The sequence below is a fragment of the Amyelois transitella genome, chromosome 13 (assembly GCF_032362555.1).
Source record: "Amyelois transitella isolate CPQ chromosome 13, ilAmyTran1.1, whole genome shotgun sequence".
NCBI classification, from domain to species: Eukaryota; Metazoa; Arthropoda; class Insecta; order Lepidoptera; family Pyralidae; genus Amyelois; species Amyelois transitella.
In genome coordinates this window covers 1,782,390-1,810,324 of record NC_083516.1, presented here as the reverse complement: position 1 = coordinate 1,810,324, position 27,935 = coordinate 1,782,390, and the positions used below count along the sequence as shown (strand labels likewise).

At 35.6% G+C, this 27,935-nt stretch overlaps 1 protein-coding gene across 2 annotated transcripts in view; it reads left to right on the top strand.

The window, feature by feature from the left end:
• Positions 1-27,935, top strand: part of LOC106139859 (formin-like protein) — a 64,649-nt gene that overhangs the window by 13,688 nt on the left and 23,026 nt on the right. For both annotated transcript variants that reach the window (XM_060947197.1, XM_060947198.1), the window contains exon 2: positions 24,349-24,519. In XM_060947197.1, the coding sequence (XP_060803180.1) occupies positions 24,349-24,519 (171 nt within the window). The remainder of the gene's footprint in view (positions 1-24,348; positions 24,520-27,935) is intronic.

Below are 27,935 nucleotides of genomic sequence, written 5' to 3'. Positions count from 1 at the left end.
GGAGTGGGCCTATTCTAAAATGACGGGATCTACACGGCAATTTCTTGAAAGATATTGTGTTGTCGTATGTAAGTACAGCAGTACAATATGATGCATTGCACCACTCCGCACCGCAAAATATTCATTGTTATTTGTAACAATTACGTCACATAGCATTATAAACTAATGTATAGCATGATGGTTGTAATTGATGTCACTTGCTACTTTCGCAAGCCTGTTTAGCGTACACGCAATCTTACGTTTTGTCATGTCAGCTAGATATACATATGTCGGCATAATAGGTTAGTATTGTAATATTCGTCGTTGCATTTACTTGTGGAGAATATTTCACTGGGTAACCTAAGTTTTTTGTGACGGATGCTTTGTGCTTATATATTGCTGGTTCCCTATTATTTAACCCTTGCAAATTTAAAATACCAAAAGAAGCTTTGATTTTTGTCGCTTCTTGTATGTCTGTACGCAAAAATGCAAAAGCTAAAATATGCTATCTTTTTCAAATCTTTGGTGGAAGCCATATTTCAAAACTTACCTTAATTACTGCTATAACACTGCTTAGAATCTGTCATTAATAAGGGTTCCACGCGTAAGAAGTTCGCTGTCGAAAGCTAGTTCAAAATAAACAAATTTCCGGTAATCCATCATGGCGGAAATGCAAGTTTCCTTTGCATACTACATATAAATCATTGAAATTGCAAATAACTGCATCGCTTTCGAACTGATTGGCCCTAAGCAGGATGTCGTTTCGCTAGCTCGCATTTCACGCACTGCTGGAAGGTCCCATATTGTTCTTAATTTCAATTGTATTAACATCTCTCTTTCATCTTTGACTGGTCGTGATCTACATTGCGACATGTTTTTCTCCACCCATAGCAGTCTGTTGACTCTAATATCGATCGTGATCCAAAACAACATAGCGATGAACAAACAAGAGCAGTATTTCCCTTGGCAATAAACTGTTAGTCCCGCTTCTCGGAAAACACATTATCGTCGTTAGTCAATCGATTACAAATGAGTAAAGCAGCTGAAATCGAATGAAACATTCGGATATTAGCCTATTACTAATAACAGTTTAACAAGATTGACGCATTGAGTGTTTCATGTATCAGCATCTGAGTCAACAATCGTTTCAGACGAAAATAAACTGACAAATTCGTTTCACGACACAGTAACCATGTTGAATGTCAATTATGACAGGACACGGTGATATAATATAAAATACAATGCAATTTATACCAATTTTGTATCCAGTCAAACAAATTAATGGTGATAAAAACAGAATGGATAAAGTTAACTTCTTAACAGAAGAAGAATGTAACAGACAGTCACAGGCCCACATCAATAAATAGTACAGTAGACAGATATAACAATATACTTTTATTATTATTTTCCAAACACAGTGTTATTTACGATGAATGAGAAGGATAACAAAAAAAATTAAATACAGAAATAATCAGTTCAATTATATCTTACGGTTGCGAAAATTACCTCTACTTCTGTTTGAAATGAATCCACAGATGACAAAGTATAGATTGAAGATAAAAGTGACAATAAATATAAACAAGATCGTGCTTGTGATGTAGCGACGGCGCCATGCATGCAATCTTTATCTTATTGATTTAGCTTCTTGATAGACAACATACAAACAATACAATATGCTATACTGATATAGTAGATATTCGTAACGAACAAAACGATGTAGTCGGGCGTTTTGCAACCACTGAGTCACTGCGTTATGTACTGGAGACAAAGGATAATTAACAGGCAAGGATACAGTCTTAGAAAGCTATTAAACTTCTTGACCGATAGAACATGCCAAAGTATAATGAACTGCTTTGCTAGCATGCAATAATCAAAGTAATAACATTGCGGTTAACTGTTGACAAAATATTGTATGTCACGCAAGTATTGTTATTTAGTTAGATCAATTGTGAAGATTGTATTATTAATTTTTTTTACTCGTATAACAAATACTATCCAATCCCCGTTTCTTCGCTCCTAAAAGTTGCAGCGTGATGTTATATAGCCTAAAGCCTTCCTAGATAAATGGTCTGTTCAACACAAAAAAAAAAATCAATTCGAACCAGTAGTTCCTGAGATTAGCGCGTTCAAACAAACAAACTCTTCAGCTTTATAATATTAGTATAGATTACTCATGTTCATGCGTGTGGAATTACGCAGATAAACTCGCAGTTCCATTGAAACAAGCCTTTTATTCATAGAGTATTTAAACGATTCTAAATCCGTTTCGTTGAGTTACAGCCGGTGAATCGATACCGGTGGTCATAAACACTATATTTTTCTGGGAACTGTTGATAGAAAACACTTCAGCCACACACGTAGTGTTTGACGCAGTTTCGATAACGTTTGATTTTGTAGAAATAATTAGCTGGAGTCGAAAAAATTATCGCATAAATAAACGTATCATCTGGAAGAAAACGGGTATAAAAGGAAAGCACTAATATAAATATAGAATTTATCCGCATTAATTATGAATCAGTATTTCTGCAAGCCACAGACTCCCAGCAATACATCAAAAATTTCAATGGCGCTTTGCAGCACGCCTCAGAACGAGAGTTACACAGACAATCTGCATATAATCGAAATACAATCGTAGACAATCTCCGTGGATTGTAATAGCTCGTTGAGGCACGATCGTGAACCGCTGTAAACACGAGTGACATTATGCCCTTATACATAAATCTGATCGTAATTCTCATCCGAATGAAACAACTTTCACTAGAATATTTTCTTGAAAAAACCTTAGTCATAATATTGTTAGTGTACTTAGATGATTTGTAAATTGCAGGCTAAACATTTTCGGAACAAGTGAGGATGTTCGATGTATACAATAAAGTATGAGACTTCATCAGTGTTGCATGATTAACTCTCCTTAAGAAAAAGGAAACTCAAAGGCGTTTTAAGAATTGTCGTCCAAACACTACACGAACGACATCTACGAACCTAGTACGAAGTTCTTCTATTGCTCCAAGTTTCACGAACTATAAAATATATTAATTTGATGTTAGAACGCTGAACAGTTGCACACACACACGCATCTTTATTTGCGGGGTAGTCACAAGACTCGAAGGCCATGTTGTGCTTGGTAGCTTATAAATCTTACAATAGAATTGAGATTTCGATTAGTGACAGGTTACTAGCCTATCGCTTTGAAAATAAATCCAAGTAAATAAGTCAGAAGTGACTCTTTCAGTTTACCTCGCGTTACAACGCGCGTGTATTTTCTTGGGTGTTCAATAACGAAATCTTCAAGCTCTATTGTAGTGGCCATATTAAATGAATATTCATAACATATTGAATATATGTTTGTGTGCAATGGGCTCTGCTATATTAATATTCTGTCCTATCTTCTGTGAATACCAACGAGAGACATTACGGGCATTCATTAACAGGGCGGGTGTGGCTCAACGTTATCTTGTTTGTTTATTTATAAGATAATACGTTCTTCAATCACTTAATTATGTGATTGAAGTAGAAGTGTATAGGTAGAATAGTGTGTATAAAAGTAATGCAATCGGGAAAAAATACTCATTTTGATTACATTCTCATGTGATTTCTTCAATAGCTCGGGATATGCTTTTAGTCTTACTAGTGCAGTTTCAATAAGGGCAACTACCATGAACTAAACTAGAATTATGTTCTCAGTTAAAAAAGTCATGGAGAAGTTATTGACGAACCCTAACTAGACATCTTTCTCTATCTTTCTCATTGGTGTACTTCAGAGTCAGATACGGTGGGGAAATATGATATTTGTCCTGTCAATGCTCCTGAATACCGCTCAGACGGAAGTTGCTTCTATTTTCCACTTCTGGATTGTGGTCACATGTCATGGGTGACGTGGAGATAGCATGGGATAAACGCCAGAACATACATACATACAATGTGTCACGTCTATGACCCTTGCAGGGTAGTCAGAGCCAACAGTCTTGAAAAGACTGAATGGCCACGTTCAGCAATTTGGCTTAATGATAGAATTGAGATTCAAATAGAGACAGGTTGCTAGCCCATCGCCTAAAAAAAAGAATCCCAAGTTTGTAAGGCCTATAAACGCCAGAAGTATGCAACATTTAAATCTGGCAAGAGGAACGTCATAATGATCCTGAATGATATATCTTATATATATCGTCTTCAAATGCCGATAATTTCAAATTAGTTTGATTCATGAGTACCAAAATGCATACTATGCATATGCAAAGTATGCGTTGTTTGTGCAGTCCGAACACGTGCATCCTTCCTGCCTTGCGGGATTCAAGAAGCCGCTTGGGGCGAGAAATCTTTGTAGTAATATAATGGAGAACTTAATAATAAACTTAGTTTGAATTTAAGTTATTCGATTTCAACCAATGCTGTTAAACCAAAAGATACGAAAAATTATTAAGTGATGTTTGGAATGTCCCATAATTGTTGTTCCGTAGTTGTCAACTTAGTTTTAAGTTTGGGAATTGCTTAGCATACCTTGAGGTCGATCGATTTTATTTAAAATTTAAAAAATGTTCACTCTATCTCTTTACCAAGGATGTCGTAAAAGGCGACTACTGGATTGGTTTGTAAACTTGGAATTCTTGCTGAACGTGGCCTTTCAGTCTTTTGAAGACTGTTGGCTCTACCTACCCCGCTAGGGATAAAGTCGCGATTATATGTTATGTTATGTAAAAATAGTTTTCTTCATTTTCTTTATACCATACAATAACAATGATATGCATCAAAGGCCTCCTTAGGTCGTTACGTTACAGTTATAGCCTCTTGTGCTCGAGTCAAGGGGAGAGCCGTGCTCAAGTAACCCTTAGTTGATTTTTATTTTACGAATATATGTTAAAAAATAAAAAAAAATTATAATAATCCTTCAATTAATGATTATGGGTTTTTCTATTGTAAGGTTTACTGGCATTGCCATAGATAAAGTTTAAAGAATATCAAGTCTCTAACGTCCCACAACCTGATTACAATTAGGGTTTAATCGAAATTTTAATAAAAAAAAAATTACATTGATGTTAAATTGTTAACTCTTATATCGCTCTTGTATCTGTTTAAATTCCCATCACAGTGAATTGAAATGCACTGTTTTATAAATTGTGCAATGTAAACAAACAAAACTTTCAAATCAAACCAATTTTAAAACATTAATATCTTCACTATATTCCTTGCGGGGTAGACAGAGCCAGCAGTATTTAAAGACTGACAGGCCACGTTCAGCAAGAATTCCAAATTTATAAACCTATCCAGGAGTCGCCTTTTACGACATCCATGGTAAAGAGATGGAGTGAACATTTTTTAATTTTTGATTAAAATCAATCGACCTCAAGGTATGTTTATTTACAAGGGCATTAACATAATCCAGTATGCGCATAATATAGATTATTTTACACTTAGCATACTGAGTATTGGAGCCATGATTGCGAGACCGGTTATTGCAGTTTATCTCGTTTACTTCGTTATACCTTATCGTAATCGCGGGAAAGGCACCGGCTGAATTACCGGCCGGCTGTAGATTATAATTCAATTTATTTGTTTTTACAATACACAACATTTTTACAGGTCAGAACCCTCAGAATTACTTGAAATTTTGAAGTAGAAACTGTATCACGTTTTGCCGAATTAACTGAACTTATTTGTCTTAAAATCATTCTTCTTTGTCGTTACCTTTCCCCCCTTTTTACGTGGGGTCGATACAGTATGTTAGTTTTTTCCAATTACTTCTGTCACATGCCCTCTCACTGATCACTCTCTTTCTACTCATACTATCCTTTACGCTGTCCATCCATCTCTTTTTCGGTCTTCCCCTTAGTCTTAAACTTTACTCTTCCATATTTAAGGCTCTTTTAGTAACAAATCATTATATATATATATATATATATATAGGAATATCTGCTCTCTGTGGTTACTACCACAGATAGCAGATATTGAATACAATTTGTATAAAATCTGTTGTGTCAATTTATTGTGTGGAATCCGATTGATGAAAAACTAAATTTTGCCTACAATAACTTCTATAGCCAAACTGTTACATAACTTGTAACCAAGTTAATGGCATGTGCCTACCTGAATGAAGAATTGTAGACTCTTGACCAGGACCGGCGCGTGCCGCTGAAAGCTCGGTTTCAGGCTCGACCACTCCAGAGGCCGACGACCTCATATGTCGGTCTGAGAGATAAGCGGTAGCGGATATCTTATCCGTGTTACCATATTTTTATTAGACTGTATCGATCGAATTGTATTTTTTGCATTCGTTGTCAGATTTCACCTCTGTTTTCTGAACTCGTTATTTTAATTTAATATTTTTAATAATTAAAATCATGATAGGTCTCATTGCCTTATCAACTAGTGCGACATTCTCAGGGACAGTTAGACAAAAAAAGCATAACCTTTTTTAAAGCATAACAAACCTAAGCGCAGTTTTGGAAAAAACGCTAAAATCCTGTGACAAGGACCAACCAACGTGAGTCGACAACTGACGAATCAATTGTTTCAGTCTACTGTAGTGGTAGTAGATGCGCGGGTGGTCTTTCCAGTGGTTAACAATAAATAGAACAGCACTACTATAATGTATCGTGTGGTTCCCGGCACCAATAGAAAAAAGGACTACTCCATCTCTTCCCAACGGATGTCGTAAAAGGCAACTAAGGGATTGGTTTATTAACTTGGGATTCTTCTTTTAAGCGATAGGCTAGCAACCTGTCAATATTTGAATCTCAATTTTCAAGATTTAAGCATATAGATAGGGACATACAGCTTACTTTGTTTTCGCTACATATTATAAAGCAAAGTCGCTCCCCGCGTCTGTCCCTATATCAGTATGTATGCTTAGGTTTTTAAAACTACACAATGGATTTTGATGCAGTTTTTTTTTAAATAGATATAGATTCAAGAGGAGCTTTATATGTATAAATGCTACCCTTGCGAAGCCGGGGAAGGTCGCTAGTATACTATGAAGTAGCTAGTATACTCTTCTAGTTTTCCACTTATTGATTAGAGAAATCAATGTCTTATTATTTCGAAACATTAATTGTTTTCTAAACACCTTATCAACTTGGAATTCAAAGAGGCATATTTTTAATGAATTTAGATAAGTATTCAAGTGATATAGCACGTTATTTCATAGATTCGAATACTATGTTTGGATGTCATTATGTCTAATACTCGTATGACGATTGGTCACGTGTATCTGTTTACCGTATAGTATTTCATAAGACAACGCGAGGTCTGGTGCTGGCAGTATTTCATTGAGATTGTGAAACATTCCACAAAGAGCAACGAATACTAAAATGCAATAACTATTCTTTGACACTTTTCACTTTCTATGCCGTGTAGTGCCGTGTGATTCCCGGCAACAATATAAAAAGAATAGGTCCTGTGCACCTCTTTGCCATGGTTGTCGTAAAAGGCGACTAAGGGATAGGATTATAAACTTGGGATTCTTCTTTTAGGCAAACACACAATTTCAACCTCAATTCTATTATTAAGCCTAACAGCTGAACGTGCCTTTATAGTCTTTTCAAGACTGATGGCTCTGTCAACCTCGCCGTCTATTTCCCTAGATATAGACGTGATTAAAAGAATAACTCTCTATATGATCGACATACGAAGTTAGAGTAAGTGAGAATGTAGGTCAATCTCATGGGTCAATCTTTATTTCTAATACGCATTTTATTAGGAATCTAGACTATCTTCAGGAAGATCAAACACACTGCTTAAAATCTATAATTGTGAAATGTTTTTGAGTGAGGTTTTTCCTAGAGGACATTTACGATTATGAGATAATTTGTAGACGACTGTATGTAGAAGACGGAAAATAACCATGGATATTGAATTGAACAAACAATGTAAAATAAATTTGTTTTATTATAAATCGGCCTCTACCTGTGTGTTTGGTCATAACAAGTATGTTATGACCAAACACACAGGTAGAGACCACATCATTAGTAAATGATGTGGTTTATTTTAATGAGGTGACATCATTTGCAATATTTATAGCTGTAGGTAATGATATTATCACATGGTCCTGTGGTCTACGCAGAGTAGAATATGACCATGTCAAGTCTTTATTATGTGTTATGTAAATATACTTATCCCTGGTCTTCTTCGTTCTTCTCCGTTCGGCGATGGCATGGTTAAAATATGGAGCCGTAGAAGCTACCAAGGTTAAGGTGTAATCCGTCCATATCCACACATTAAATAAAATTATAAATGACCATAAATATTTCCAAATTATCGATATGGGGCATCTATATATGGCCAACAGAAGCCAAAAATATTATTTTTAGAAGTTCTGTCTGTCTGTATGTTTGAACTCGCATCACGGGAAGACCACCACTACCCTACCCCCACCTATTTAAGGAATCAATACAGGTGTTCAACTTTTAAATATAGAGATTGTAGGCGAACGACGTCGCGGACAATAGCTAGTACAGAAATAAATGGCACTGAAGAGATAAAGTAGGGAATCGAGGAAGGGTGCGCTGTCAGAAAAAGCATACGCGAGAGCAAAGCACTCCTCCCATGATTCGGCGCTGATAACTGGAGGGTTGGTAGAGTCATGGATTGTGGTCCGGTGGTGGGATAGTGTTTTTAATGGAAACTGGGTAAATGTTCTAGGGTTTTTGAGTCTCTGACAAAGCTATCGAATTAGCTTTCGCATGACCTAAAAATAAATAGAAAAGCATTTTAAAACTAATTCTAATTTCTATGTTTGTTTCAGGTAAGCTTCACAAATATACGGCTGAGCTGACTAATCACAATAGCGGTGAATGTACTTACGAATGTAATAGAGAGTGCAATGTCCTGAAACGGTTGCTGAAACAGCATAATTTATGACTGAAACACAAGCGTTAACATATTGCTATACCTACACCGTTAAAACAACGTTTTCATCGTTCAATTGCTATCGAGCACATTTATTCACATCAGAGAAATTTGGCATAATCGAGTGACTGACTTTTATGTTAAACCAGCTTTTACCAGGAGCGTCGTCTCACACGTAGAAATCCCTCGGGAACTATAGGTTACTCTCGCTTTGAATCCAAGCAACAACTCTGAATACATTAGAGAGAACACAAAACGTATTCTTTTTATGTTGATCATTTGACAAATATATAACTTCCAAAAATTCTACTAAACTATTGTGTTAACAAAATATCGTCCGTTTCGCCTCATTAGGATTAGCCGGGTAACCTGATTTCAGCCGCTCGATATTTTTCGACCTTTTGTTAAATGCTGGGTTTTGCCGCAACGCTTATAAAAGGACGAAACTGCAGTTTTAGGGTACTGTTTACAAATTATGGAACAAATGATCTTGATCTATGCAATCAGTATAAGGTATATGTTGAATGTTCATTAGATTGAGAGTGTCATGAAGGAAGATGATTTTTTTGTTGAAGTTGATTAAAATTCTGTGATTATATTTAAAGTCTTGAACCGAACTTATGTGGACGTGGAAATGTAACTATTAGCTAGTTTAATTGAACGTTGATTGTAGGTCAAACGTTCATCATACTTTCTATGACTTTTTTGGTAATCAAACCACCATTTCCATGGTTCAATAGCAAACTTTCAATTTCTTGTTTTACTTTTCTTTTTTTTCCTAATTTCTTGCTCCGAAATTTCTCTCGGCAACATTTATTTTGCCATTCATTCTTCATAATGTACTAGACTTCATTCTCAGTTTCGCTTCTGTATGAGTTTCCAGAAATATAATTATTCTATGCTCTGAAGGTCTGTCTATCTTTGCAAAATTTCACCAAAAACCATTCCGTATCTACTTTCCGACTTTACTGGTGTTCGTTACAAACAAAAATACAAATGTTTTGTTTTCATAACAATTTATACATACATATATTCATGTCTATATCCCTTGCGGAGTAGACACAGCCAACAGTCCTGAAAAGACAGATTGGCCACGCTCAGCTGTTTGGCTTAATCATAGAATTGAGATACAAATAGCGACACGTTGCTTGCCCATCTCCTAAAAGAAGAATAACGCCGACCATGTGGGAGCGGGTTCGGTGCCCGGGTATGGACATAATGGAGCTATTGTCGTCTCGACGCCCACATTAGATATTTTGTTGACATAGATTATTATGAATTTGATTGCGACTGTGAGTGAAGATGCTCTCAAAACGGCTGCACTCGTAGCCAGTATTGTGCCTGATGATGTTCTAGGATGACGCTGTTGAAGAATGTGTATTATACCAGGGGCATTTTAAAGGCTGTCGCTATTAGATTCCCGTAAAAAAATTAGAATACTTCTTTTAGGCGATGTGTAGGTACTGCATTATTGCCATTGCATTACCACTCATTGACGCTGATTAAACCACATACAAATTCCTATACACCTATAGTTCCATTGTCATCATTAAAACTTTGAACTGGAATTGGATTATAGTGTCTTTTCGTGTCTTTAGTTTTATGAGTATTGGCCCCTTAAGGGCAAAGACATTAAACGTGTCTTCGTGTTCTGTTTTCGAACTCACTGTGTGAATATCGACTAGAGAACTGGTTAGAAATAAATCATCACCTCGATATGGCCATACGTGAGTTATACCATCCAACATGAACGTTCAGGCGATGTGATATGACAAACAAACGGCCATTAAGTTTTTTGTGCGCAAGCCCGGGCGTCGAACCTACGACCGTGGCATATGTGCCGGTCTCCCGAACTTCCGCCACAGAGTACTCTTTGATTACTTATTTCTTTTATTCCTAATGGTCTCACACTTTCTTTTTTCACTTATTTATCTGTTGCTTCATTTGTGTCTGTTTGGACAAATATAATTTTTGTTTATTACGAAAACACACAACTTAACACTATTGGAACTATTTCGATAAAATTTGGATCAATATGTCGTGCCTCCGCTCCGGTCTATCCCTGAATACGGCGGGCTCTAGTGAGCATTCTTTCTGTAATTTCTGGTAAGCAAACAATGAGTCTCCAATCTTCATTACTGCTTCCTACGTTGTGATCAACCTGAGACGTTGAAGACCAATATGAACAAACAAGCACGATCGTAGATAAGGCATTTGTTCTACCTCCTCTCTTTTTTAGGTTCCGATAGAACCTTAACATATAACTTACCAAAGTTCGTGAATTAACCCACTTGTTACTTATCTGGCAATATGCCATGTTAGGTGGAAGACCTATAAACCCAGGCGACCACGGTTCCGGCGGCCAGCGAAGCGGATCCACCATCACGTGGTAGTGCATTTATTATTTCAGGAGATCATTATCTGAATTGCTCTGTGCAATCCCCATTTGTAATGCGTTGTGTAAATCTGTTTTCATGGCTGTAATCACAGAATGTGTGAATGAAACGAACTGGTCTTGTCTCCAAGTCCATAGGTGTAGGTTCCTTATGTGGTCATATTCACGCGTGTAGTTGTCGCTAAATTCGGCCCTTTTTGTAGGTGGCCCGAAATTTGCGCGGGCGAAACGGCGGGCAAGAGCTAGTCCACTATAAATGTAAACTTTATTGTCTACGCATGAAAGGATTTTCTTTCCCTAAGGCTGAATAGCTTTCACATCTAAACAATGAATAATGCAATGCATTAAGTTGTTTTCTATTAGAAATATTTATTGCATTTCATATTAAGTGTATTGTATTCTCCTGCCATGGTTAGATGAGATAATGCAATGTATTGTTTTGATGACACACTTCAATTCAAGTTATTTTAAGTATTTGTAATAACAAATCTGCAATTTAGTCGGTTTTGACGTAAAATCATGAATATATATTACAACTTTATCCCTTATAGGGTAGACAATGCCAATAGTCTCTCGAACTTAACAAAAGTTGAGTTGGAAGGCTTTAGTAATATAATTGGTATAGTGACAGGTTTCTTACTTAACACCTAAAAGATTCCCAAGTTTATAATCCTTTTCCTTGACTGACTTTTACAATCTGCACGGAAAGAGATGCAATTAGCACACACTATGTTTTTTCTACTTCAATTCCGGACCAGGATGAATTCTATGAATATATTTGTTTTTATGTTATAAAAGTATTGCTCACTTACTAATAATAAGCTCTTTAAGCGGATGTCCTCCCGTATTGTTGTCTGGTCCGAGATTGCTGCCCTGGGGGCCTCCACGTCATTACTGCGATCTGCATGACTCAAAGCAATTTTTCACTTTTTTACATTCAGTACCCTTTTTGGCAGTACACTTTTATGGTTCGCTGTTCGCAATCTATTATTGATAGAATGAGAATGTTCAGTGGTCTTGTTGTTTTTGATTATGATATTAACAATATTTAGTTACTTTTATGTTTGTTTGTAATATCTTTATTACACAGAAACTTACACAGTTACAAGAACTATACATAGTTATAAATAAATAAATCATTTGTAATGGCGGACTTATCCCATGAAGGGATCTCTTCCAGTCAACCGGCAAACAATACAGGAACTAGTTAATTAATTTTACTTACGATAACAAAACACATTATATATCTTTGTAGTTTAAACTAATTTCCATTAACTTCCATAATTTGACATAATGCGCTGTAGTTTGGACTTAAAATAACCAATGTTTGACTGTTATTGATGTTATCGTACATTTTTGTAATTTTGTTTACGCAGAACGAACAATGCCCGTTTGTTATCATGTAATATATGTACATCCGGAAAATTTGTTTGGAAACGCAACGATATTGAGCTCATAAAAATATATAAAACTAACTAATGCCTAGGCAATTCAATTCCGTGAAAATTCCCTGAAAAAGTATCTCTGACTCTTGAAGGTGCCGAAATATCATTAAAATCACTGCAGGTTTTTTTTATTTATTCGTTAGCAACAAAAATATATACCTGTTATCTATATGTAATAAAGAAGAATTAATTTTCCACAGAGCCAACGATTACATCAATATTTATTTATGTACTTTTGACAACCAATGCTAAGATACATATCTGAAGCTTGTAAGTAAGTTCTACATTAATTTCTAGCATACCATGTGACCCATGAACCAGGCGGCCACAGTCACGGTGAATCCACACGACTCACGACCGCCCACAGCGTCATGTGACCCTGGTATGCGAAAACTTTGTACAGCTAACATGACATCAACCAACTGGAATTCAACACGATTTGGCAACTACAACGGCGACTTAGGGTCTATGCATGATAAGAGTTGCTGTCGAGTGTACTGAAACATGCCTTGCCCGTGACATTTAGAAAGGCGGCAGGCTGGCTGATATTAATCAAGGTTTGCTTGTGTTTACAAAGGACCGTTTATTATGGAGATCTTAGAGATTAGCAAGGTCTATGTGAACCTAATTCTATTAGCATTCTCTGCAGTCAAGCTTTAGAGAAATTATAAGGTGGATATTGATACGTTTTAACTATTAAGGTCCATTTACGGTGTTTATCGTAGACTGCGCTACAGGTTCATTATAGTTCCCACACTTTGCTACCTTATCCCACTTTTTATATTTTTTCGGGTTCGGCATAGTATTTAACACAAGGGTATCGAACACATCAAGATCATTGCTCTAGTGTCACGACCGCCCGCCGCGTCATGCGATCCTGGTACCTTACCTGGTGTAATGTCTGGCCCACACTTGAGACAGCATATGGGCCATTACTGTGTCATGTAACTCAAAGTTAATTTATGGTTTTATGGCGCAGAATAAGTGACTTGAAATTATACGAGTTATGACTAAATGGCCCATTGATTTTGGCAAAAAACTGCAAAACCTGCATTTTTTGGACATAATTCTGATGATTCATAAATTACTATTTAGTAAAAATGGTATGAACCTTCCAATATTTTACTGTCCAATTATTTGATGCAATTTTTGCACATTATGTACATACATTTTAAAAGAAAAATCTATCAAGACAATGACAGTGAAATACCAACGAAATATAAACTGATTCGGACTTACTCGGGGACAGTCATCTGTTCCCTACAATAAACAAAGGATGCCATCATCTGAGGATACATTCTATTTCGGGACCACATGAGTCACTATACTTTGTTGTGGACTATTTCCAGTGTGGAACTTAAGTACAACTACGCCTCGCTGTTTATAAAGACGTTATGGAAAGTTATGGATGAATGAAAGATGATTCTATTTTTGAAGTGATTTTGAAAGGGGTAAATTTACAACGGATCTTGTATGAAGGATATTAATAATTTTGATTGTTGATTTGAAATACCGTGTGGTACTTGGCGTGTGGTGGTAAAACTTCACGCACGCACATCTCGTTGAGTTCCTTGCTGCAAATATCTGACTAATCTTCTCCTGGATCTTGGTCACAGGCAACCTTCAGGTTCGTCTCCATGGTGAAAGCAAACCGGGACAAATACCAGGAAGTCTAATATTTTCTTGTTAAATTAAATGAAAAGAAGATGAGCGCTGTATCTAGAAATCTATTTATAATCTTTGACTATATTAATCCGGTTTAAATCTGTCGACATGCACATGACTGTGACGAGAAATACTTAATTGTAAATAACTTAATTTATCATCAGCAATAATAACTAGGTGTCTTCGTTTTCGCCTCAGATTAATCAGATATTGCGTTTGTCACGCGAGTTAATGCACCTAGTATTTATATGTTCATGCTACAGCAATAAAAACATAATGATCTATCTAGGGGAATTTACGTTTAGATCGACAAAACAGATTTTTATGATGATTCTTAATTCGACTTACAACTACAGACTCGCAGCAAAGATTTATTTTTATATTTTTCAAAAGTGATCATGATTCAGTTGTGCTGATATTTTATTTTTTGTTCAGTAACATAAGTTTCAGTGACAAGTTTGCTTCCTACATAAGTTTACGCAAGCTATCAACGATTTCATAAATTTTATTTTAAATATATTTTTTAAACTTGTTTGCGTATTTTAATATCGTTTGTAGTTGTTAGTAAGTTTGTACTAGACGTAGAGTAGTTTAATTTTCAAATGAAGCCAATCAGAAAATCATGCAAAAGCAATAAAATGCCCACCATGCTGTTCTGAGAAATTATTTCAAACTATCGACCATTCGCACTGGTATCTTATTACAATCAATATGGGTATTCGTGTGAAATATTATGAGAGTGTTATAATTCAAGTTATAAATATGCTAACGGAAAGATTAAAAATCCATTGAAATAATAATGATATTGAAAGGAAATCTCGATTTGTATCAACAGAGGTTAATTATGAGTGATTTGTATTAAACAAGATCATAAAACTGATGGTTTGGTCATGTGGAGAGGATGAATTAAAGCAGGTTGACTAAGCAAATATTCAAGGAGAGTGTGGATGGAAAGAATTGGACAGCCTCGACGAACGTACCTTGATCAAATTCGGAGAAAGACGTCCTGGCAAAAGATTAAAAGTACCCGAATGAATAATTAATGTGGATGAAGCGTAAGAAGTATGCAGAGATCTTGGCAAATGGAAAGATGTATCTCTGACCACCAAAAAAGGAAAAAGGCGTGATTTCATGTTCATATGTATCTTTAGCAGTGATTCCACAGAAATGACTTTAATTTGATAAAACCATGTCCGAGCTTACATATTCAAGTTGGTATTTATCAGATCGTCCGTCAGGATCATTCGGCCCTGTTGAAGGTCACGCTCTATATTCGACTACGGAGATTGTATATTTTTTTTGCCGCACTGAATCATTCAACGATTACTGTAGTGTTGGGGTTGTATCTTTGCATTTAACATTATATGTCGGCATTTGATCTATTATTAAAAATATTTTTTTTCTAATACGTGCTTTTCATCTTAAGTCTCACCATCAAATATCTTCTCTTATCAATCTGTGCGTGTTCCCAGTTGCATTCTACGTCATTATTCCTGTCATCGTCTACAATCTCATCTCAAAGTAACCCATCCTAATCTTTATAAGTAACGAAACCTAAAAATATCACTATAGCAATCTGTTTCATTAGTGACATTTCGTATTGATTTCGAAGCACCTATATCTAATGGATCACTTTCTTAACGTCAATAGCTGTCATGTTAATCACGCCCACTAGTGGACATGTCTTTTCGCCCATAACCTTGCTTTCTCGATCTGATAAATTCTGTGGTAACTGTACCATGTTATTCTTTACTAGAGGCCGCCCGCGACTTCGTCCGCATGGAAACCCTATCAATCCCGCGGGAACTCTGGGATAAAAAGTAGCCTATGTGTTATTTTGGTTCTTCAGCTACCTACTTACCAAATTTCATGGTAATCGGTTCAGTAGTAGTAATTTTTGGGTGGATCAATCTATCTTGTAAATTTCTTGAATTTAATAAACCAGCTTTTTAATTTCTACTCTTATTACTAAGACACCACAGTTAAGTGCATTAGTAAATTATTTAAATCGATAACTAACACTTTTCTAACATCGCTCAGCAACAAGTTCAGTTTGTATAGACGATTCAAACTATTTATTTATTTTTATTTATTTATTCTTTATTGTAACAATTACAATTTGTAAAGTACAATAGGCGGACTTAATGCTAATAGCATTATCTAACAGTCTACCATTGGGTTAAGCAGAGAACCTTTGTGTGGGTGATAATAAAAATTTATAATAAACATACTTACTATACCATTTATACTATAAACCTATACTTAATATATACATATATATACCCATAAACTACACTACACATACATACATATATAAATATATATATACATATATACATTTGCAGCAGATTACATACAGAGATTATTTACTCTCTCATGACTGGGTCAGAAACAACTGGACCACGTGCGACTTAAAACTGGCGCGGCTCAGAGAAGCTTGAACGGAATCGGGAAGTGCATTCCAAAGTCTGACAGCTGTAGCAGCGAAAGAATTTGAATAGAAACCTGTACGGTGAAAAGGTGTTGCAAGGGTCAACCTGTTAGAGGAACGTAGGATTCTTTCATGGGTGGAACTTAAAAGTTGAAATTCGGATCTAAGATAATCTGGAGCTAGGGGATTATTAAGAATATTATAAAGTTGACAAAGAATATGAAGATTCCTACGTTGTCGGATGGGCAGCCACTTAAGCTGAGAACGGAATTCAGAGACATGGTCATACTTACGAAGACAGAAAATAAATCTGATGCAGTTATTGAGAAGACGTTCAAGCTTATTAAGTTGTTCTTCAGTTAGATCCAAACAACACACATCAGCATAATCAATAATGGGTATAACAAGTGTTTGTGCCAGCATTACCTTAGTTTTGACGGGAAGAAAATGTTTAAGACGTTGCAGGTAATGTAGGGATCCGTAGACCTTTCGACTGAGCTCAACGACATATGGGTTCCAGCAAAGGTTTGAATCAATAAGAAGACCGAGGTCTTTGACAGTCGGACTAAAAGGTATCGGAGTGCTGTCGAACATCAGAGGTGGCGTACTATTGAGGTCTAAATTATTTATTTGATAGGCACTGCCCACTACAACCGCCTGACACTTTTTTACATTAACGTGAATCCCAAAGTTTTTAGACCACCCTAGTATAGCGTTTAAATTGTGATTTAATATGGAAATTGAACTAACTATTGTTAGTACTAATATGATAACCAAAAAAATCTGTTCATTACCTATTATCTAAATTCTTTATCGATAAAATCTAAATGTTTATCACTCGATTGTTTCATGAATGAACTTGCTTGATTTATTTCGGTTCACGACAGATCTTTCCCAACCAACCGTAGTAATTATTGGTACTTGACATCATTAGGTTAATATTTGTGTCAAGTCAAATATATAAGTGACTTCCGCCGTTGATCTTTCTCATGATCTATCACATTTCATCATCAATATTTTAATGATCCGTGACGAATGTCGTAAATAGAAGCTATTGTTTACTTAAAGGATACAGTTTATTGTTCTTGACATACAATACAATTAATCCGAGCTATTTATAACTTTTGTGCAATCAACCGTGTATGAAATATGATAGCTTGCCTCTTCTCATATTATGATAGCAGATATGCTAGTTTTTGTAAGAATACTTTCGGCGCTATATCTCTAATATTAACTAGTTTTAAAATACCGTTCCCGAATAAAAAAAAATTGTTTACTTTACTATCCATTGTCCTTTTTGTATCAGTTTTCAATCAATTCATACCCCCTTTGCCACAGGATGTTTAGTCTTTCTGAATGGGCGTCGCCGTGAATGGTCATTTGGCCGTGACACAAGTGGAATACGAACTTCGGCCATTGCAAAGTGTTGTTTGACATTGAAACATAGCTATTGACGTCTAATTATCATTCAGATCGTGCCGTGTTTCCTCATTGCATTGTTATGTGAATCATCGTTGATGACACGATTTACTTGTTTGCGTGAATGTAACATAAATTTAAGGATTATTCGCAGAGTGAACAGGCGTTAGGAGGACAAATATTAAGATCACAATTGTAAACAAAATCATTTATTACCTATACATGTAATATGTGTAGATTTTAATACCGAGAGATTTTTTAGAATCAAAAGTGTGCTTACTCCATCTCTTATGTCCAATATATAGTATCTTACTATCCATAATTTGCGGAATAAAAACTGTCTTGAATGAAAAGCTTCTCCCTGATAACAATCATGACGAAGGGCCTCTATCTTGGATCTCGACCTGCAATTTGTACCTCATTGAACATTCATCGATAACTCGATAAGTCGAAGATGTTAGATAGAGCATCACTAGCGCTAAATATAGTTTTTGTTCGATTAACTCGGGAATTCATTCACACCGCTACAACAGAAATATCTTTGGCCGTGACTCAGCTGCTATGTGTGAGGGTTATTTGACGTAATACATTATGTTTTTGTTAGAATTTAATTTTGAACTTCCGAGATTGGTTTTAACCGATCCTCTTAATAGATAATCTAGATGGATCTAGATTCTAGATCCATAAGTTAATCGTTGAATTATCTATTTATTTATTTCAATTATCTATCTAGAGGATTCCAGCAGGGACACACATAAGGACTTAAATGCCAAATTTCAAGGTTGGGCTGTGTGATGATCTTTTTTGATGTCAGTCAGTCAATATAGACCTCTTTTATAACTTTAGAAGATAAAAAGATGGGTACGAGTTACAAGTGCTGTATTATAGTGAATCTCAAAACAAATCAGAACTAAATCAGAGAAACGAGTGTCTGTGACCATGTTTTGAGTTCGACGTATCTCGTAAATACGATCATAAAATTAAATGAAGATGGCTTGTGGTACGGCGGTGAGGCTTTGACCGGTCGTCGTAAAATACGAATGTCCGGGTGTCATCTGAAAAAAAAAAAACAATCGGAGTCTTCATAAAGAAATGTTTAATCACATAGAACATGTTCCAATACGTGTTATGAATGTTCAGGTAATTAGGTGTTTGTGACAGAGGTAGATCGATATCAAATTAGAAAGTAGATAATTATTCACGGTTGTACGAGAATACTGTAGGCTGGTGATAGTTGTGGTCTCTTTTGTATGATCGGCATGTATGTTGCTTGCTGTAAATTAATATTAATATTTCCAAGAATTTAAGATGTCGTGGAAATTTGATTGAATAATTCCTATTTCTATTGGAACATTGGAACCTGGACATTTCTTCTGTCCGTCGCATGTAACGAGGAACAGTCTAAAGCCTCACCGTTGCATAACAAGCCATCTTTTAGAAAATTGTTGTCTGTGCTATTAACGTTATCGTTCTCTTTTCTATTTATCGTTTGTTCCTAAAAATATAAGAATTTTTTGAGTTCTATATAAAGTTCTTATCACCCACTCCAAATTTTACCAATTAGTACAATTACTAAACAATATTCGGGCACCACTTATACATTTTAACATGAGAATAGTCATTCAATTATGAACAAGTTTTTAAGTCCAAGATGTTAACGTATGCATGAGAATCGTGCATAGTCACTTGACGATGACAAATTATATTGTCCATCTTGAATTTAGGCCGCAAGATAATTTGTAAGTAATTTTTTTCGCTTTTATCTGTCTGATTAATAATTATTTTAAGTTGAAAACTTCTCACGATAACTGAATTGGAGTACTAATTTGGAGCACAATAGTGGCGCAAAATACCAAAGAATCGAGTTTTTGTAAAAGTTACATTAAGTATTTTTACTTTTTTTACCCTTTTACATTTATCTAAAGATTAGTTCTCGTGTTGTGCGCTCTTCTTTGTAATCTAATTACGCGCTCCAATTATCGCTCAATAATTAAAAAAAAAAAATATTATATATTTAATTAAATAAAAAAATCATTCTACTCACCACAACTTTACGAAAGTCCTTTCTTTCCACTTTACAAGTAAAAATAATCTCTTCAAATTTCTCAAATCGCGTGTCGCTTCCAATCAAAGTAGAATTGATAACAATTGACTCCGGGTCGTATCTCAAACTGAAACCATTTGTCATACACATCGTCTTGTGTTGTGAACAACGTATGGTTAACAAGAAGAACAGAATTACGATGAGCAAGAATTTGAAGACATCAGTGGCGCATCAGGTTAAATTTTATATCACGAAATGGACCCTCAGCTCAGAGAGCTTCGTCTACCTTGTAAATGCACTGTGAAACATTGTAAAATATGTGATACTTTGAAGACTAATAATATAAACTTTTGCAAAAATGAGCATGAAACCAACAAATCGCCAATTGTATAAAATGTCTGTAACGTCGCTATCACTACAAAGTATAAAATAAAGTCGCTTCCCGCATATGCCCCTCTGTATGAATGTATATATGCTTAGATTTTTAAAACTACACTACAGATTTTGATGCAGTTTTTTTAAAAGATAGATGAAGGTTTATATGTATAAATATTATCTGTGCGAAGCTGTGCCGTGTCGTTAGTCCTTAATACAATTAATGATAAATCCTTTCATATTATTTTCAATGGCCTTGTTGACTGAGGCCAAACTAGTTATCCGCACAGAATGGCAATTAAGCGGTGATGTCAATAGCAAATTGATCGTCACGCTATTGTTTTCAACGAATTGGGTTAACTCTATAGCCACGAGGAACCTTGTTCTAATAGAAAGAAGTGTGAAGTATAATGATGAAAGAGATGAAGATACATTGATAAAATTCAACTTGACTCATGCGACACTAATCTGTATCAATTTAGGAATAAATAATGCGCTGTCCTCTGATCATAATCCTAAAGCCACATAATTAGCAAATTAACTTACACAACAGCTGTTCACAATTTATTTTTTTCATTTTTCTATTCTGAAGCCTTTTATGATGAATCTCAAAGATTTTTTCAACCAGATTCTTCTCTTTGACAAGTCTAAGAATTTCCGCTCGTAAAAAGTTAAACTCAATTAAGACCATAGCGAGTCCAGAAAAACTGAACAGACAACACTGAAGAGACCATTTGAATTCTATTGCCATCTATAGTTAGCAGGAACCGACTTGAATATGTTGTTTTCTTACGTTGGCCGGCATTAAATTACTTCATTTATTTAAAACTAATCTAAACAGAGTTAAAAATCCTCTTTTCTAGACCTTATTTACATGCCAAATTTCAAACCTAGCAGTTTTGGATATGTCAGTCAATCAGTGTCCTCATTTATATATTTATTATCATTTTAATTAAAATGATACCTATTTTTTTTGTCTGATAAAGAAAGAAATGTCTTGAAAACTCTACCTAACGTTCAAGATAATGTTATCAACACTTCCAATACTTCTACTGAACTGTCTCCGATTAAACTTTGTGTTAACAAGTTGCATGTCCTAAGTAAGTACATTTGAAATTACGGTTCTTGTGTTAATATCAATAAGGATGATGTTGATGTATAAGGTGGTATTCAGGTCGCAGAAGTGCTTTGTAATGGAGCCCGCATTAACATAGATCGGCACATGATGGTCACCTCAATTATAACGCTGAGGCGTGATCCCACTCCTGCGCTTCTTGCGTGGTCTAAATTGCAGGAGAACACCTTTAAAATACATATTGTGATTTAAATAGAGAATAATTTTTGGTTATTTTACATTTAACTTTACTCGCAAAAAACTAAATTTCGTTTTATTTCCGTCTCCATTAGAATTTAAAGATATATCCTACTCATTATAAGCGAACTTTCAGCTTCTTACGACCAATGTTTTCGCCTGTAGGATGTTGTAAGTCATTCTGTAAAGAACTCTGGTCTAAAACAATGCCAATCTATATCATAGACGTGTAATTAAATTCTTAGATGTTATTAACATAAAAAGCCTGATTTGCAAAACGTTTATGAAATATAACGATAAAAAATAAATCTGGTTGTAAGTACGGATATATCTACCACACAAAACCAATTAACAAAGGAAATGAGTGATTCTAATCTAACAAATCAAGTTCGCCGGTAGCCTCTATAATGTACCACATGATGCGTATGAAGTAAAAACTACTCATCATCAGGTTAACGACCTACAGCTAACTGCAAATATTGGATTTGCCTGATCGACCATTACTAATTGGGGGGTTGCGCCCACTCGTGTTTTTGTGCATTCTTGCATCTTTAATAAGTGATTGAGTGAATATTTGAACTTTTGATGACCAATGAGTGCCTACAGGTAACGACACTAGTCCATTATTAGATTTTGTGATCTGGTCTAAGAACTGATTATACTGTAGACTGGAAGAAGTAGAAATCAAAAGTCGGAAAGCGGACCCTATAACAGGAGGCATAGTAGCGAAGGGTGCGACTGGGAAAGTAAACCTTTTGTAAACCCTTATCAAAAGCAAATAAAGATTCTATCATAGTCTAGAGATGAGCGAGAGCTGAGTTTTTGTGATCTGGGTAAAGAAATGAAAAAAAAAAGCTTCAAATTGCTATAAATAAATAATAAATCAAAATTTAATGTAATTTAATGTACATTTTAATGTAACTAACATGGAAGAACATTATTTTCTTGGGTTTTCTGCAACAAATTTAATATCTCGTAAAATCTCATAACCGCCAACAATTTAATAAGCTGGACTTGACTGAACGAGAAGTTCCGCCAGCTTAGAAATTAACTTGTCGGCAAGTTACTATTACATTTCACATTTTATGTGAAAATTAAAGCATAAAGTGAAGTATTCATAAAAATATATCGTATAATGATGGCGTAATGCGCAGTACCAGATAAAATATATGTAATTAAAACTTTACGACCTAATGTTAAATTAATTCATAGGTATTAACTAACAAGCATTTGTATGCGTATGTAACAACATGTTATAATTAATTTCATTTGATATTATTAAATTTTAGCATTAAGTAAACCTGTTATACGTTTCAGGCTTAGTCGAATTTAAAAATAAATAAATGTGCCTAGGTCACGAAGGTTGTTTTGCAAGGAGCTTATGTTACAACAAATAGATTTTATATTATTTCTCTAAGACAAAACACGAACTTCTATGAAGCCCAGTGTTACAAGACGGCAGATTTGTGTACCGTTACCGCCATCAGTACACGGCCCAAGCTGGAAACTGGTCTAGCGTAGGCTGCGATTCTTGTTCAGATACGCGTCAGGACTCCAGTGTTTGAATAATCACTACGACAACCATAGAAATCGGAATCAAATATGACAATAGAAATGCCACATTAAAACAAAGGATCAAGGATTTAAAAAAGGATCCAAGGCATCACTTAATAATGTAAACACAACTTGTAATTAAATCTACTGCCACTTCCAAAGCGCATGTTTAGACGGTGGTATAAACTACACTATTTTATTTTCACATTTCTCATTTTCGACTTAGACGTCACTTTACAAATATGGATCTTAAATCTATAGGAATGATGTGTCGCGGTATGGCAACGCACGCAATTTTCAACGCAGTTGTGAACATGTCAAATATGTTATGGTAAATGATGGCGGTGATTACCCCCAGTTTTCGACAATACATTTACCAGTAATTATCACTTCTAGACTTTATTATTCTGAAGTCTATGATGGTAACGAACATTCTATTGTATTCTTGATTAAGCTCCGCATATAATATGACCATGCGTTACTTACTAATGTATTCTAATGATACTTATGTACCACGATCGTTATGTCCAGCGAGGAAGCTATAAAATTGTCCTTATTTGTTCGGGAACACTTTTAAAAGACAGAATTTCTAAATACGGGTCTTGGATATTTATGATCGCGTTTAATATATTGTTATGGATACAGCTATACTGCGGACAAAGTTGCCTTTCTAAATATAATAAGACTTAAATTATCATTCAAGACTTTGAAGGAAAAATTACCGTTACTCTCACATTAATTTGATTACATTTATGAATATGAATTTATGTGTTCTGGATGTTCTAGTGTTATTCTAGCAAACTACACAAGCCTTACTGGTATTTCGTTAATAGCTGTGCTATCCTCTTTTTTTTTTAATAGTAGTGTTTAATACCTGTTTTTCTCCATCAGGCCTCAATGGATTTGCCGCCGGACAAAGCGAAGCTTCTTCGGAACTACGACCTGGAGAAGAAGTGGGAGATCATCTGCGACCAGGACATGGTGCAGGCGAAGGACTCCCCGGCCCACTACCTCAACAAGCTGCGGACCTACCTCGACCCAAAGGCCTCCAGAAGTCATAGAGTAAGTTTTTAACAATTTATTTTTACGAGCCGTGTGGTTCCCGGCACCAATACAAAAAAGAATGAGACCACTCCACCTCTTTCCCAAGGATGTCGTAAAAGGCGACTAAGGGATAGGCTTACATACTTGGGATTCTTTTTTAGGCGATGGGCTAGCAACCTGTCACTATTTGAATCTCAATTCTATCTTAAAGCTAAATAGCTGAACGAGGCCTATCAGTCTTTGCAAGACTGTTATTTCTGTCTACCCGCAAGGGATACAGACGTGATTATATGTATGTGAGACTTTATTATGGAATACTCAACGATAATATCTTCTTTCTCCTGGCGTCAATTCCGATTTCATACGCATCACTCTGGAGGTAATGGGATGCGCTTTTTAAAAATAATAAAGCAGGTTTTGTACAAAGCTGTGACGTTTGGGTAAAGTTGACATGAATAATCTTTTCAGTAAACGAAAGGAAAGTAATAGATGTCTCAGAAGAGAAAATCCACCTCCAATGTAACCATTTTTCAAAAACTGGCATAAATTTAACAATACAGAGGATTCGCCCACGTTTTTTAGTTTTCCTTGGTTATGGAAATTTAATTCTCCTCCCACAAAATGATGTTATTGATCATGTGGGCGAAGTAGTAGCATTCTCTCTTTCGTTTGGTTTATTTAACCGTCTCGTCATGTTGAATTGAAGTATTCTTTATTGACCAAACACACCACACCAGTGGTGGCCCAAGGCTAAATAATTTCTAACCGCCGCGGGTAAATATTTGAACTTAATTTTCCATTATAATAATGTTACTTAACTACTTGTTATTAAGAGTATATAGTTGTGAAGGTAGATGGTCGTGTGGAGAAGATGAATGATAGCAGGTTGGTGTATAAGGAGGGTTTGAACGGTCGCGTTAGAAGGGAAAAGACCTAGACTTTCCCTTTATCAACAAGGTTCCGTCCTGACAAAAATTCACGTCAAGACTCATGAAGAGAGTTATGAATGTGATAGCGATGTAGTTAAATAATAAGGATGCAGGCAGCAAGTGGAAAGTTGAAATGTCTGCCTACCACTTCGGAAAAGAGGTAATATAAAAAGAGGAAGGGTAAAATGAAAAACGAATACAAACAACCATACAGAACCTAAAGATTTCACATCTAAGAGCATGACTCTTGGTTGTAAGAACAGTGAATGTGAATTTTCATTAGTACCAGAGGTCAAGCGTGTAGGCACGCCCACCGTTTGCGAAGTAATGAGACGGGTTATCGTTGTCATCTCTGTCGTGGTGATGTACAGATGTGGCTGTATGTCTGGATTTAGCTAGTGGTACCCATTATGTGCCGTGTGGTTCCCGGCACCAATACAAAAAAGAATAGGACCACTTCATCTCTTTCCCATGGATGTCGTAAAAGGCGACTAAGGGATAGGCTTACAAAGTTGGGATTCTTTTTTAGGCGATAGGCTAGCAACCTGTCACTAGTTGCATCCCAATTCTATCGTTAAGCCAAATAGCTGAACGTGGCCATTTAGTCTTTTCAAGACTGTTGGCTCTGTCTACCCCGCAAGTGATATAGACGTGACCATATGTATGTATGTATGTACCTGTTATAATTGTCCGAGTTTTATTTATCTGCCTATTGCAAGACTCCATGCTCGTCTGGTAGTAAAAAAAACATAGTGTGTGTCAGGTGCTTCCATTTGCGAGCTCATTGGAAAGTCAGTCATGAGGAATGGTCTTGAACTTGGTATTCTCATTTTAGATTCTCATTTTAGGGTTAAGCAACCTGTCAATATCTGAATATCACTTTTATCCAAGTCATCCAACTGAATGTCGCCTTTCTGTCGTTTCCTACCTGTAGTCCCTGTCCACCCCGTTAATAAGGATAAAGGCGTGATATACGTATGTATCTATAACCAGGGTAGCGTGAGGTCAAATGATGCATGTGGTTAATTAAATAATAGTAGAAATGAATGTATTGATCAAAATATGTACATATATGAGATTGATCAAAGTTTGAATTTGATTTATGAAATACAATCTACAATTTCAAGGCAAACGTAAGGATTTTTTCTCACTGACAAAAGCTGAGAATAGGTCTGTTCAGGCCTTAAAAAGAAATAATAAAACCTGAAGAAAAAACACCAATAAAATATATTACGAGTTTCGTTCTGCTTCACCAGCATTTTCGGTAATTAAATATTCATGAGACGTGACAAGACATATTATTTAAAGTACAGTTAGTTTAAACGAATGTTCAAAATTCCAAAATCATAAGTAGTAAGTACCATAACGGATGATAACGAACACCAAATTTCTTTTTCTCATACGCTAATACTTCGATAAAACTTTGACATAGTCCCGTTAGTAATACAAGTAACGTTAATTCTAGTTGATTAAAAGTGTTGTATCAATCGACTTCAACGTGTTTTGACTGGGCTAAATAATCGCAAGTAATAGCTAAACCATTAGTAAACCTGTTTGGTTATCCACAAAAAAATCTGATGTTGAGTGTAATTAAAAACGATCAATGCTTTTCGGCAAATGTATAAGCTACAGTACACCTGATGTTGAATGATTTGTTATTTTTGTATAAGTAGTAATCGAAATGTTTCTGTGTTATATCACAATATAATTGTATTCGCTTTATCAAGTTAATCCAAATGATGGATTGATGATTCGATTGGCAAATGAACGAAAAATATTTTGATACCTTTTAAGCATCTCTTTCAGTAGACATTTTAATTATAGATCTCTTGTTTGTTTATTCCTAGTTCCTACTTGGGCAAATTTCAATTCAGGGCATGGTTATCACACCCATATAATTCCATAAAATTGACAAAATTCGGTTTATTAATCATTACCAATATAGTACATTCCGCTTTCTTCAAAATGTAACCATATCTAGTGCAGTCTGAAGCACCTGCAGTCAATATTTACCCAAACGATACAATAATCGTGCCACAATCGAATCGAGACGAATCGCGCAACCATATGATCTCACGCGATGACTCATACAGGTCGGTGATTGAACTTATCGAGTAACTCTGTTACATCACTATCTATTGTGATGCGATCATGCGTACGTACGGACAAACGTGCAGCGTGCGAATGCCCTGTTAGTTTTGATGCCTGAATTTCATTGTTTTGGTTAGGTGTTTTGTTATTGGTAACAGTTTCAGGTACAGTTTCATATTTTTTGGTTTGCTTGGTTTTAGAAATATATATATTTATTTAAATGATAATCTAACCTTTCTTCTGCAAAGTTTCCGGAAGTCAGACGGGAGCCGCTTTACTCAGATCAGAAACCAGATTTACTCAGTTCATAGCTGGACCTCGGGCTCCTCGAATGTGGTGAGGAACCAAACGAGACTATTAACCACAAGAGGGTTGATGGTGAATCGAATTAATAACATTTCATAAAAATTACTC